The following is a 14869-nucleotide window of genomic DNA, read 5'->3' on the forward strand; positions in this document are numbered from 1 at the left end:
GGGGGAACCAGATCATACCCACTCCATTGAGAAGCCATGAGAATATGTCAATGGGCGATAGCCTCCAACTGTTTTCTGATAGTGACGCACATTCCGGGGAGCTCCAACGTTATAGCGGACAAGTTGAGCAGATACATTCTACAGCCTCATGAGTGGTCTCAGTCCTCTAGTGCTGCAATCTGTTTGCGTCCCCATCCAATCACAAGTGCAGCAACTACTTTGCCCTGATCCTCCCTCGGGGACAGTCACCGAGAGGTGCCCTAGTCCACAACTGGCCCTCGTATCTGCTATATGCCTATCCTCTGATACCCTTCTTTCCCCTGTTCCTCAAGAAAGCACATCTGTTGAAGAGCAAAGTGATCCTCATTATTCCATATTGGCCTTGACAAGTTTGGTTTCCCTTCCTGTGGCCTCATCTGCTAGATCAACCATTAATTCTCAGTCCAACACCAGAGCTGATCTCTCACATGCAGAATCTGGTTCATCCAAACCTATCCTGCCTGAAACTGACAGCTTGGTTTATCCACTTCCAATGATTTCCAAGCAGCATGACATATCTTTCCTTGTGCATGACATTCTGATTGCCTCTCATAGATCATCCACCAGACTACTCTACCACAGCAAATGGAAGAGGTTTTCTCTCTGGCTACAAAATAAACAAAATAAACAAATGGACCCTTTTACAGCCCCTGTTTCTGTTGTGCTAGAATATCTTTCAGACCTTTTTAATTCGGGGGTAGCAGCCTCCACAGTTCGTGTTCATTTGGCTGCAATTTCTAATTTTCATAATGGTTTCCAGGGCTCTTCTTTAATGTCACACAGACTTTGTAAGACCTTTCTGAAGGGCGTAACCCAACTAAAGCCTCCATTCAGAGAACCTGTTCAACCTTGGGACCTGGCCTTAGTCCTTCAAGGATTGACAACTTCTCCTTTTGAGCCTGTATCTACCTGCAATCTAAAGTATCTGTCATGGAAAACGTTGTTCTTAGTTGCCATTACTTCTGCCAGATGTATTTCTGAATTACAGGCCTGGTCTATCAAACCCCTCTACCTCATCTTTCACAAGGACAGAGTTTCATTAAGGACCAATCCGACCTTCTTGCCCAAGGTCGTTTCTGAGTTATCTATCAATCAGACTATTGATTTGCCAGTGTTCTTCCCTAATCATTCTAACAGAGGGGAATAATCCCTGCATACCTTGGATGTACATACACAAATTTGTTTTTACCTAGGCAGGACTAAATTTAATAGAAATTCTGACCAGCTGTTCTTGGCCTTTTCTGAATCCAAATTAGGTTGTCCAGTTTCTAAAGTTACTTTAGCCACTTGGTTAAGAAATTGTATTTCTTTCATTTAGGCAAGAATGGTATCCCTTTACCTGGCAGAGTAAAGGCCCACTCTACAAGATCACTGTCAACTTCTGCAGCCTTCCATGCTAGAACATCTTTGAATAACATTTGTGCAGCCGCATCCTGGGCTAGGCCACATGCCTTCATTGCTTATTATAAACTGGACTTGGCCTCCAGAGGCAGAGCTTCCTTTGGTTCTATGGTGCTCTGGAATGTCCTTCCATAGGGCCTCCCAGCGAACAAGATGGCTGGGGACTCTGTCCCAAGAGTAAGGAATAAACGAAGATTGACAACATCAGATAAAGAAGTTATATCTTACCTTAATGTTCCATCTAAGTTGTTTCATCTTCGTTTATTCATTACGGGCCACCCGCCTTCCCCCTCCAAAGTTTTCTGGTGGATCTCATTTGTCCTTCTTTCCAGTTGTTAGGTCATGTCTGACCAGAGTTAGCCTCTGCTTCATTTTTCCAACTTGCAAACTAGATCAGAGGTAACGGAGAAGAGCATGATGGGTAAAATCTTTGCTCGAGAGGTTTGTGGCTGATGCAAGCTTGAAAAAAGGCCGGATTGGTTGCGAGGTTGGAACCAAATCCCAAGAGTAATGAATAAACAAAGATGAAACAACTCAGATGGAACGTTCTGGTAAGGCATAACTTCAGGCACCGGCTTCTGAGGGTGTTTTCAGGCCTAAAGATTTGTATATTAAACTGACTCCATCTTCAAAACTAAGGCCAAAGTCTACTTCTCTGTCTAAAAAAACGATGCTTGGGCCACGTGTACAGGCCCCAATGCCTAAAAAACAAATGATCAAAATGGCTGAAGATTTAATTACCTTGATCAGGGGTAGCCATCCCTCCCCTGCTAAGAGTCCTAGGCAAGGCACTGACTATGAATCCTCAGATCAGGTTTCTATTTTTTCTGATTCTTCTTCTGAACAGGATTTATCTATACCTACTTATGAGGACTCTAATGCAGAAGATTCCATCCCTTCTGTTTTCCCCCTGAGGATTTCTCTTTTGGAGAAACTTTACATACCTTAAGGGAACACTTCCACTGGGAAAGTCAGGATTTCTCTGAATCTAAAAAGAGACTTGGGGATTTTCTTCTTCTTCCTCAGCGTAGGCCTTTGGCTATACCTCCTGTTCTAGACATTGTTGATTATGTTTTTTCAGAATCCAGTATGCCCCCTGATTTTCTGCCTCCAGCTCCTAGTAAGCCAGACAGATACTACAGGGTTCCTGATTCCCACAAATTCCTTTTCAAGAACCCTACTGCTGATCCTGAAACCATTTTTCAGGGCCCCAAAGGGGTTATGGCCTCTACTGCTAAAAATCCTACCCCCTCTGCCAGAGATTTCAGGGGGCTGGATAGATGGGGTAAGAAGGTTTACACGTCTGCAACCTTGGCAATCAGGGCTTTAAACTTGTCAGTTTCATATGCTTAAGTATCAACAACATGTTATGGATCTACATAAACAGAAAATTATGTTGATCTCTGACTGTGTGGGAAATAAAGAGTTGCAGGATTTGTTACATTCAGCTGAACAAGTTGGGAAACATGCTTTGCAATGTGGCTTTGATTCTTTGGAGGCCTCTTGCAGGGCTGCTATAACTGGATCTGTGATAAGAAGGCATGCTTAGCTCAAAGAGCAAAATCTGCCTGACCATGTCAAAGCAAAATTGTTGGATGCTCCTTTACAACAGGACAGTCTCTTTGGTAATAAGGCTGAAGAAGTTTTAAAAAAGATGGAAGATAAAGCTAAATCTATGCAAACTGTGAAAGATTTCTTACAAGTGCAGCCACCCAGATTTAGTAGGCACTGGCCTACTAAGAACTGGTCCTTTCCAGTTCCCACGAGAGCCGCACAAGTCGAATCCAGACATTCAAAAGGCTCCAGGTTTCCGTCACAAGGAACTTTAAGAACAAAACAACGGGGTGCCTCCACCTCCAAACATGGAAGCAACAAGGCCCTATGGTAAACCGTCTCAATGACTTTCCTCTACAATCACCAAGCACTTACCTTTTGGCTGCCCTTTTGGGGGGGGGGGGGAGCTGGCACCTCATGCACAAAACTGGCAACTGATTACCCAGGACAAATGGGTTTTAAATATTGTATCCTAGGGATACAGGTTTCACTTCCACACGTTGCCAATCCCAAACGGATGGCCAAATCTGCCTCCAAATCAGTGGGCAGAGGCCCAGAAACAAGTTCTGTCCCTCATGAATATGGGGGCTATTCAACCAGTACCAGAAGAGGAAAAGGCACAAGGTTTCTATTCAAGACCTTTCCTGGTACCCAGAAAAGACAAATCATGGCATCCAATTCTGGACTTATCCATTCTAAATACATTTCTGGACATTCCAAAATTCAAGATGCTGACTCTTCATCAGTTACTACCTATGCTAGGCAAAGATGTCTGGTTGGTAAGTCTAGACTTGAAAGAGGCTTACCTGCATATCCCAATCAGGGAATCTTGCAGAAGATACTTCCGCTTCAAAGCAGGCTCTTTGCATTACCAGTTCTCTGCACTGCCCTTTGGCTTATCTACTGCACCCAGGGTCTTCACAAAGTGCCTGGCACCAGTAATTGCATTTTTCAGACAAATATTAAAATTTATCCATACCTGGATGATTGCCTAATTCAAGCAGAAAACAAGGACACTCTTCTAAAGCATCTGACATTTGTAAAAAGGATTCTAACTTGTCTAGGGTACACCACAAATGAAAAGAAATCACAGCTGGTACCCTCTCAAAAAATTACATTCCAGGTGCACGCTTGACTACAACTGCCCAGATGACTTACCTTACGTCAGAAAAGCAAATTCAATTGATGACTTACTTCAGACAGGTGTCCACAAAAACCCAGCTACCTGCAAGACAAATTCTGCAGGCCTTGGGGTTCATGACCTCCTGCACTCTTCTAATTCCATATGCAAGACTGCATATGAGGAAACTTCAGTGGTACCTAAACAGTTTATGGAGTCGACATTGTCATAGCCTGGAAACAATGATTCCTATTATTACCTTGCCTGCAACTAGAGTTTCTATGGTGGGCAGAGGCCTGCCACCAAAACAAGGGACTGCCATTTACTCCACTCCCTGCTGCCCAAATCCTAACTACAAATGCTTCAGGCTATGCTTGGGGGGCACATCTGGCAGGGAAATGCATTCAGGGCAAATGGAGCCCAAATCAAAAGCACCTACATATCAATCAGATAGAGATGCTAGCTGTACAGAATGCTCTGACAGCCTTCAAGGACTACCTTCATCCAGGACAACTACTGATAAAGACAGGCAACGTCACAGTCATGTGGTACATAAACAAGCAGGGGGTACACATTCCTACCCTCTTTGCAGACTAGCCATGGCATTGTGGAACACGGCCTTGACTTATCAAATACATCTACAAGCTCAGTTCCTGCCAGGAAAACTAAATACTCTGGCAGACGAACTAAGCAGAAATCTTATGGACCCACACGAATAGAAACTGGAACCACAAGTTTTCAACATGTTGACACGCAAATGGGGGAGCCCAGACATAGAACATTTTGCCTCAACCCATGAACTGTCAATTGGACAAATTCTGCACAAGAATTCATCACAAAAAAGCTTGGAAAGTGGATGCTCTGTCATTCAGTTGGAAAAACCTATTAGTCTATGCTTTTCCCCCTCTGCCTCTGCTCTCCAAAGTCATACTAAAAGTCAGACAGGACAAACCAAAAATGATTCTGATTGCTCCAGACTGGCCTCACCAACACTGGTACCCACTCCTGCGCAATGTGTCACACCTCCCTCCGTAGCACCTGCCTCAGGCACCTTGCCTACTGTCTCAGCAGAACTACCAAATTCTGCACACTCGGCTCCAAACTTTGAATCTTGCAGCGTGGCTAATCAACTAATTTCACCCTTGGCATCTCTCAGCAAACCTGTGATGGATGTCATTTTGGAGGCTAAAAGGCCTAGTACTAGAAAATCTTATGCTGACAAGTGGAAAAGATTCTGTGCCTGGAACCAATCACAAGGAATAAGCACAGCAATGCCCAATATTCCTCAGATTCTGCAATACTTAACTGAGATGCTTCACAAGGGCCTATCTTTTTCTTCCATAAAAATCCATGCCTCTGCCATTTCAGCTCATTACAACACAGAACCTCACCTCTTCTCTCATCCTCTGCTAAAGCAGTATCTCAGAGGGGCCAAAAATTTACGACCTCCCAGGAGAGCACCATCTCCTGCATGGGACCTCAGTTTTGTTTTGGAAAAACTCACTCTTCCTCCTTTTGAGCCAGCTGCTACTGCAGACCTAAAATTTCTCTCTTGGAAAACAGCTTTCCTTTTAGCAGTCACTTCAGCTAGAAGGATTTCAGAATTACAGGCTCTTATGGCAGTGGAGCCTTTCATTATTTTTTATCCAGACAAGGTGTCGCTCAGGACCAATCCATCCTTCATGCCTAAAGTGGTATCTAGTGTGGCTCTTAATCAGACCATTCATCTGCCAACTTTCTTCCCCAATCCACAGAACAAGGATGAGCGGATTCTGCACTCATTGGATGTACACAGACAACTTAGATTCTACTTAAACAGGACAAAATCTCTAAGAAAATCTGAACAACTATTGGTGGCATTTGCTGCAGGGGCGGAGGGAAAGGCTATTTCAAAAAGACTATTTTCAAATGGATAAGCCATTGTATTTGTTTCCGCTATATGCACCATGGTAAACCTTATCCCCAAGGGGATCAGATCTCATTCCACCAGGGCGGCATCTACTTCTGCAGCCTTTCTCAGAGGGGTTCCTACCAGAGACATTCTAGAAGCTGCTATCTGGAGCTCAGTTCATACGTTCACCAAGCATTACCATTTACCTCTCTTCTCCAAATCCATAGCGGGCTTTGCCACTGCTGTCCTGCAGGGCCTTATAGCTGCTCCTAATGCTGTATAAACCCATCCTCCCAACCATAGCTTTGGGATTCTACCCAAATATAATGACTGCAACAGTGAAACACAAAGAACATAGTACAGTTGTGTACACTTACCATAAATGTAGATGTTCGAGTGTATTCACCGTTGCAGTCCTGGTTATCAACTCTCCAACCCCCTGTTTTCTTCTTACTATACCTCTACTTTCTTTAACTATGCTTAAAAGCCTTTTTTGGTGTATTTGCTTTTGTGTTTTAAATTATATGCAGATATATATATATATATATAGATATATATATATAGATATATAGATATATATAGATATATATATATAGATATATATATATAGATATATATAGATATATATATATATATATATATATATATAGATATATATATATATATATATATATATATATATATATATATATATAGATATAGATATATATAGATATATATAGATATATATATATATATACATACATATATATATATATATTTATTTATTTTTTTTTTTTGCTCCCCATTTGGGGGGCACCTGACATCTGGGGCAAGAAAAACTGATGTAATGTTATCGTCTGCATTTTTTATACCCCTGACGACCTGACGTCACGGAAGAAGGGACAGCAACTGATGCAGTATGCAAGACTTTGTTAATCAGGCCAACTGAGGGCAACCTGCCAGCAGATTACCCAAATGTAATGACTGCAACAGTGAATACACTCTAATGTCTACATTTGTGGTAAGTGTACACAACTGTACTTTTTACCTATATAGTAACTTGGTCATGCCATACACTTAGCCATATATATAACAAACTTGGAATTACAGTTCCCCTGCCTAAAGGTAATCTTGGTTTTATTAATATTTTCTAAAGTGTCACCATCATCCTCTAATATAGCATGGCATTGCCTACAGTTGCCGCACCTTCTCGTGTGCTTGTTCTTTCCCTCCATTTCCCTAATATTACCCTGTTCCAAATTTCTCTTAATATTACAACCCATTTTGTAAACAAATAAAGGTGTTTCACCTATTATGTTGCTTATTTCATTGTCCGCCATTAGAATATTCCAGTTATTTATTTATTTTTTTGTATACTATCTGCTTCACTTGATTCACATAGGAGGAATATTCCATGATACAGGCTATTTGGTCATTTTTATCAGTATCCTTGATAAAGTCAGATATGTTCTTAAATGTTTCCCTTCCCATAATTGGTGGGTATTTTTTGCCCCATTCGTTAATGACATACTTCTTAAACATCATCTAACATATTTCTAGGGTATCCTGTCTGACCAAATAAAGTACTTATATATTCAATTTCATCAATCATATCTGGATATGGGGATGTCATTTGGGCTGCCCTTATACATTGCCCTTTGTAGATATTCCTCATCAGTTTCCTCGGATGGTTACTGGTGTACTCAATGTAACTGTTGGAAAATGTATTTTTCCTATATATATATATATATATATATATATATATATATATATATATGTATACACACACACGAGATTTAAATCCACTAATGTTGTTTGATGTATATGCATCCAAATACGCTATACCTTCTGTGTTGCAAGTGTATGTAAATTTAAAAAGGTAGTAGAGCTATTAATATTAAGTTGATCTATAGTGTTCCGAGGTCCATCTCACAAAATAAAAATGTCATCCAAAAACCTGGTGTAATGTCGAATGTACTTGTGATAAACACTTTTGAAGATGAAATTGTTCTCCCAATCCAACATTACCAGGTTGGCAAACTGGTATTTTAAATTCTCATAGGCTCTACTAAACCTATATGGAGGTACACTAGTGAGACTTTTATATGTTTATAATGGATTTTTAATTTGTAGTATATTGTTAATGTGGTTAGTAAGGGCAGGTACTAATGTTATAGGCATACACATTGTTTTAGTACTTGATTGTACTTATGCATTGTTTTACATAAATTTGGTGCTTGGTCCCTTTAAGATTTGACAAAAGGTTTTATCAAATAGTATGCTTTGGCGCCAAAAAAGACAAGTATATAAACAGTAATTAAAGATTTTATTGTATTCTGATGAAGTCCACATTATTGTGGATGAAAGCGCTCAATCATTCGTGTAAGTTAGTAAAGAAGAAGTGGATTTTAATTGTGCTAATGCAACTTCTTTCAGTGGAATCCATTACTTCTTGGTGTTTTTGTTGTTGAATGTTTTTCTCTATTTTTTTACATATATTTGAGTGTTTACTGGGGGCACATGAACTCATGATACTAGTTATTAAATTATATTTAATGCTTGTATGTTTAAAATAAATGAAAAGGATTGCATTTTATGTAATTTCTCTTGTTACAAGAAAGTCATTCTACACTAATGAAAAATGCTAGCCTGGCGTATTGTGCCGCTGGGGTACTGCAGCTGCAAAATCAGCAGCGCACTCATAAGTGAAACTTTTTAGCAGTGTTGTAGATACCTTTCTTATTTTTTTCTTTCCTCTTCTTCCTAAATTGTAGGACATGCTGGGACTTACAAAACCAGCGACACCTGTTCAGCAGGGAAGACCACCTCATCCTCAGGAACAGCCACAGATCTCCAGCAGGTGGGTTAATCATTGCTAGACTGAATCCTGTTGTCATGAGTTTTGTTATTTTTTAAACTTTCTACAGTGAGTTTGGTGTTACTTGTACTTTGATTGTATTTTAGGTTTCTACAACCTGTCCACAAAATAGACATGAACTTGACTGACCTCCTTGGAGAGTTGCAGAGAGACCCATGGCCTGTGCCACAGGGAAAGAGGCCTTTGAGATCTACGGGAGCAGCTTTGTCTATTGCTGTTGGCCTGTTAGAGGTGACTACTTCCTTATATATTTTTGTATGCTGTGTGTTCGTACTCGGTTGCTGTTTTTTAAAACTGAGCATGTTATGTCAGTGTACTGCAATCACACACACACACACACACACCAGTAGCAGTAAGATTTTTTTCATACATGGATGAACAGTTTCTTACAGATTCTGTGTAGTAGACATTGCATATTAGTTGTTGAATTACGATGACTTCCACATGTTTTTCTGGCTGAACATATGCTTTCTGTCATTTTTGCTTTGTCTTGTTTCATACCTTCATTTAATTATTTTATTAATAAGGTGTAAATTTTGAATGTTTAATTTGTGACCTTTGGGTTTCCAGCTCATTAAAAAATGGAGGAAGCTTCCTCCTTTGTGTAAAATGCAGTAATAAAAAGCAGCAGTCATTTGTTTTGGGAAACTATCACAAAGAATTTTTGTAATTATGTTTGTACAATATTTAGGTGTTGTTTATTTATTATTACTCAGTTTAAGCAAAATCATACCCCTCAGCACTTGCTCAACAGGAAACTGGTTGCATTTTAATGTGGGACTCATAATATCTAGTACTGTTTACATCTTATTTTTTTGTGCTCTTGTACCGGTTTCATTTACAGATACTTCTGTTCCACTAATACAACAAGTGATTTTAGATCTTTCTCTACTGAAAGGTCATGAGTTTACTTTGGTTTCACTGTGAGAAATTGTACGACTCCAAACTTGGATAAGTTAAGAATGTGATTCCTAACATACGTATAGCTTATTGAACTCTAGATGTGGCAAGCCTGTGTCCAAAAACTACTGTTCTAGAGAAGTGACTTGAGGTTATAGATCATTTATGAGTTGAGAACACTATACCCTGATCAGTTCCTCAACAAATGAGGTGTAAATTTTGAATGTTTAATTTGTGACCTTTGGGTTTCCAGCTCATTTAAAAAAAAGAATGGAGGAAGCTTCCTCCTTTTTGTAAAATGCAGTAATAAAAAAACGGCAGTCATTTGTTTTGGGAAACTATCGCAACGAATTTTCATAATTGTCTGTATAATATTTAGGTGTTAACATTCAACTTGCACATTCCAAATTAAATATTCCTCCTTTGATAGGAAAAGTAGCTGAATATGCAGCATGCAGACTGACCTATTAAAGAATTCTTGTCAATCTAACTACTTGATTAAGTTGTAGCTAAGAATAGTGCCTTTAAGTAGCCACTTTCCTTCTGAGTCTCCATCATTTACTCCATTGTAGATTGCTTACAGGGCCAGAGCCCAAAAGACTTGCTCACAGTGTAGTTGACTTAAGCTGGTGTACACTTACACCTCCACAATTGCATCTTCCCTCATGTTGAAGTAAATGTGCTGGTGATGGCTCTCACCCCCCTTGAGGAAGGAAATTGGCTTATCAGTTGGGAGGTGGGCAGATAGTTGACAGGTTGGGGGTTGAAAAAAAAAAGAAAATGCAGTGTCCAGGCCTGGGGAAACGCCATTTTTAAATTGCATGTCATGAACCATGGTAGTATTCACCCCAGTCCTATCCACAACTACTTCAGAAAGAAAAGTACCAGTGTTATGTTGTCCTATCTCCCCTTCATTCTTACATGTGGCTCCGACACGGCCGATTGCAAAAGCTTGAAGTCTCTAAGTTGGATTGTGGCAAGGTAAGTATCCCATAATGCAGTGGTATCAATCCTCAGATCTCGTTTGCCACTTTATGAGTTCAGAAGTACTCTTCTTGGCCATGGCTAAGTGAATTTTTTCATCTTTGTTTTTCTTGCATTTGTACTTGGTATGTAGTTGGATTTAATTAGAAAATACTTAGAATATAGTTAGAATACTAGCCTTACACAGTAGTAAATATTAGGTGTTGCTTAATAGTTTTGCTGTTTTGGCCACCGTTTTTCTGCAGGCCTGTGTGCGTCTTTTTTGGTATCCTGTAGTGGTAGCTTAGATTTTTTTCTTGTTGAGACATTTATTGGCTGTTTATTAGCTTATATACAGTGTTTGCTATTGAGGTCTTTCTAGTTTTAGTCCATTTTCTGATTGATATTGGGATTTCCCTACTCATGTGTATATTTGTGTTTAAGTGGAGGTAGCGTAGCTAACTGTTTTTCTGGTGTGGCGTGTTTCTGTATATAACAAGTCCATTTTTTATTAGAGGGCTTTTCTAGTTGTGTGTTCTTCCCTTGTTTCTCATCAGGCTAGGCCCGTTTAAGTTAGAGGACCTAGTCCTCTTATTATACTGTTGCTTTCTTTTCTGCTTTAGCAGGGCTAGGACCGTTTGAGTTAGAGGACCTAGTCCTCTCCTCCTGTTACTTCTCCTTTTGTGTGGTGTGTCTTTGTCTTCCCTTTAGTTGAGGTCCATTTAAGTTAGAGGACCTAGCTAATTACCCTTCTATTGTTTTCTGTGACATCTGCTGCTACTTAGAGTTGTGTAGTATGTTTAAAGAAAAAGAAAAGGATCATAAACCTTCTGGTTTTAAAAAGTGCCAAAAATGTAATAAAAAATGTCCATTATGGATGGGCATACTGTGTGTGTCTACTGTTTAGGGGCCATTCACTTACAAGACAGCTGTACCTTTTGTCATACTTTTAGCTCTAGAGTCCTTCCAAGAAAGGAAAAACAAGCTTATTTTGAAAGGTCTCCTGAAACCATCTTTTGAGGAAGCTTTAGGTAGTTCTTCATCCTCTCAGTAAGCGACATTTACCCTTAGATCACTGAATTATCTTACCCATTTTACAAGGCTTGAGAGAGATGATCTGAAGGAACTAGGAGATACTCTACAAGGTACTTCAATTGCAGGGGTACCAGAAAAGGTTACCACTCAGTTATCCACCTTAAACTCCATAGTGAACTCCTCCATGAGACTGATATCATACGCAGCAGATGGAGCGAGTAGGGCAGTGGGTTCAGGAGTTTTCCTGAGGAGACACTCCTGGATGTGCTTGTGTAACTTTGTGAAACCCTTTAATTCTACCTTCACAAATGCCCCCTTTGACGGTTCCTCACTGTTTGGACCAAAAGTTAAGGATACACTCACTAGATGCGAGCAGGAAGGGAAAACTCTCTCTGCCATTGGAGTGCATTTTTCCATCCCTTCAAGTATCCTAAAGGGCAGAAAGGTGGGAAGATGTGGTTCAAGAAATCCCAGAGATTTTTCCCATGCACTCTTGGTGATTCCTTCTCCAGGGGCAAATGGGGAGGAAATAATGGTAGACGCCATCCTAGAGGCAGAGGGGGTCCGCAGAACCAGGGCGACCATGATTCCTTTTGCGGACGTCCCGATCAGCGCTCCTGAAAGGAGGCCTGACCGTGCTACTCTGGAGCCAGTTGAGGGATGTTTATCTTTGTACCCAGAAGCCTGGCATAACATCACAAATGACAAGTGGGTACAAAACATAATCTTCCAGAAGATACTCCATACCCTTTTCCTACCCCCATCCTCAAACCAGGAAAATCCCGGATGTTCCACCCAATCACAGGGATCAAGCAGCCATAAAGATCCAAAAGTTGTTAAACAAAAGAGTCATCCAAACCGTCCCCATAGACCAGATAGGATTCGGAACTTACTTGAGATTCTTTTTAGTACCAAAAAGAACAGGGGACTGGAGGTCCATATTGGATCTCAGCAAACTAAATGAATCAGTAAAGAAACCCAAGTTCCAAATGGTGACACTGCAGTCTATACTCCCCGTTTTAGGGAAAGACACTTGGATGTGCTTGATAGACCTCCAAGATGCGTACTACCACATAAAAATGGACAGAGCATCAAGGAGTCACTTATGCTTCCAGCTGGGAGCCAGTCACTATCAGTTTCATGCTCTGCCCTTTGGTCTCACTACAGCTTTCAAACTATTCACCAAATGCATGGCAGTGGTAACGCCTCACTTGAGACATCTTGGATTCAGAGTGTTTCCGTACCTGGACGTTTGGCTCTTGACTGTCACCACCAAATTTGTGCTCAGCTAGGCATTACAATAAACTTGCAAAAATCTGCCTTGTCGCCCTGTCAGCATGTTACCTTTATTGGCACAGAAATACACACCATTTCAGTGATGGCAAGCCTTCCCCCCGACAGAATTGCGAATCTCAAACAACGGATATTGCTGCTTATTCCCAAACACAAGGTCTTGGCAAAGATGGTGTTCAAACTACTGGGAGCAATGGTCTCAACCATAATCCTTGTTCCCTTAGCCAGGATGCATATGAGAATCCTACACTGGTTACTCTTCTCCCAGTGGTCGCTTCAGGAACTTCCTCTGTCTCACCCAATCATAATAACAGAAACTTGCAAGAAGAATCTTCGTTGGTGGATTCATTCCAACGAGTTAACCATCTGGAAACCATTCGTTCCACATCAACCTGTTGCTACTGTGACCATGGATACTTCCCATAAAGGGTGGGGGAGCATTACCTGGGAAAGACAGTCCAAAGCATATGGCAAGAACACGAGGCCCATTTGGACATCAGTGCTCTAGAGATGAGAGCAATACTTCTGGTGTTGCAAGCACTCCACATCTCTCTTCCTCTAGGGACGATTGCTATCCAGTCAGACAATATGTCAGTGATATGGTATATAAACAAACGGGGGAACCAGAACATACCCACTCTGTTGAGAGGCTCTGAGGGTTTGGCAGTGGGGAATATCTTCCTAATGCTTTCTAGTCGCAATGCACATCCCAGGAAAGTCCAATGTGATAGCTGACCAGCTCAGCAAGGCAATTTCGATGCCTCATGAGTGGTCTCTGAATCAGAACATAGCGGAAGAGATCTTCCGCAAATGGAGCCAGCCTTGCTGTGATCTTTTTGCCAACCCTTTGAACACCAAATGCAACAGCTGCTTTGCCCTAATCCCCCCTCTGAGGAAGACACCCAGAGATGCACTTGTTCATAATTTACCCTCAGGACTTCTTTATGCTTTTCCCCCATTTCCCCTCGTATCGAAAGTCATTCAGAAAGCAAAATCCTTGGGAAGCAAGATGATTCTCATTGCTCCATATTGGTCGCATCCGATTTAGTCCCCCTTTCTCAGGCCTCATCTACTGGAGGATCCATGGATTCTGGAACAAGTTCCAGACCTGCTGACACATATGTCAGGAACCCTCCATCCCTCTCTCCACACCCTCAACTTGACAGCTTGGCTGCTCCACTTCCAACCTTAATCAGGCTTCAGGATTTCACTCCAGCAGTAAAACACATCTTGATATCCTTTCATAAGGTTTCTACCAGAAAACTATATGCTAATAAATGGAAAAGGTTTTCTTTTTGGATGCAGACCAGAAACATAGACCCCTTCACTGTCCCAATTTTTTCAATTTTGGATTTCCTTTCGGAACTCTTCCAACAAGGCTCAGCCACTGCCACAATTGAAGTCCAGCTGGCAGCTATCTCCATTTTCCACTTAGGACAGCATATGCCTAACTTGAAGGTACATAGACTCTGTAAAGCCTTTTTGAAAGGCACTTCCTTATTGAGGCCTCCATTTAAGGAACCTGTCCCTCCTTGGGACTTAAACTTTGTCTTATCGTATTTAACCTCACCAACTTTTGAACCTTCATCCACTTGCGATCTAAAGTTCCTCTCTTGGAAAATTATTTTTCTGGTAGCCATGACCTCAGCTAGAAGAGTTTCAGAGCTACAAGCTCTTTCAGTCAAACTGCCTTATTTGATCTTCCATAAAGACAGGGTTTTGCTTCAAGCTAACCCATCCTTTGTCCCTAATATTTGCTCCCAATCTAATATTAACCAATCAGTTAAACTTCCAGTGTTTTTCCCTAACCATA

The 14869-nt window shown here is 40.9% G+C and overlaps 1 protein-coding gene across 2 annotated transcripts in view; it reads left to right on the forward strand.

Moving 5' to 3' along the window:
• Window positions 1-14869, forward strand: part of SEC23B (SEC23 homolog B, COPII coat complex component) — an 836569-nt gene that overhangs the window by 185285 nt on the left and 636415 nt on the right. For both annotated transcript variants that reach the window (XM_044056987.1, XM_044056989.1), the window contains 2 exons: window positions 8762-8847; window positions 8952-9096. In XM_044056987.1, coding sequence (XP_043912922.1) covers window positions 8762-8847; window positions 8952-9096 — 231 coding nt within the window. The remainder of the gene's footprint in view (window positions 1-8761; window positions 8848-8951; window positions 9097-14869) is intronic.

Source organism: Protopterus annectens, chromosome 1.part2 (assembly GCF_019279795.1).
Source record: "Protopterus annectens isolate FY-2018-M chromosome 1.part2, PAN1.0, whole genome shotgun sequence".
Lineage (NCBI taxonomy): Eukaryota > Metazoa > Chordata > Ceratodontiformes > Protopteridae > Protopterus > Protopterus annectens.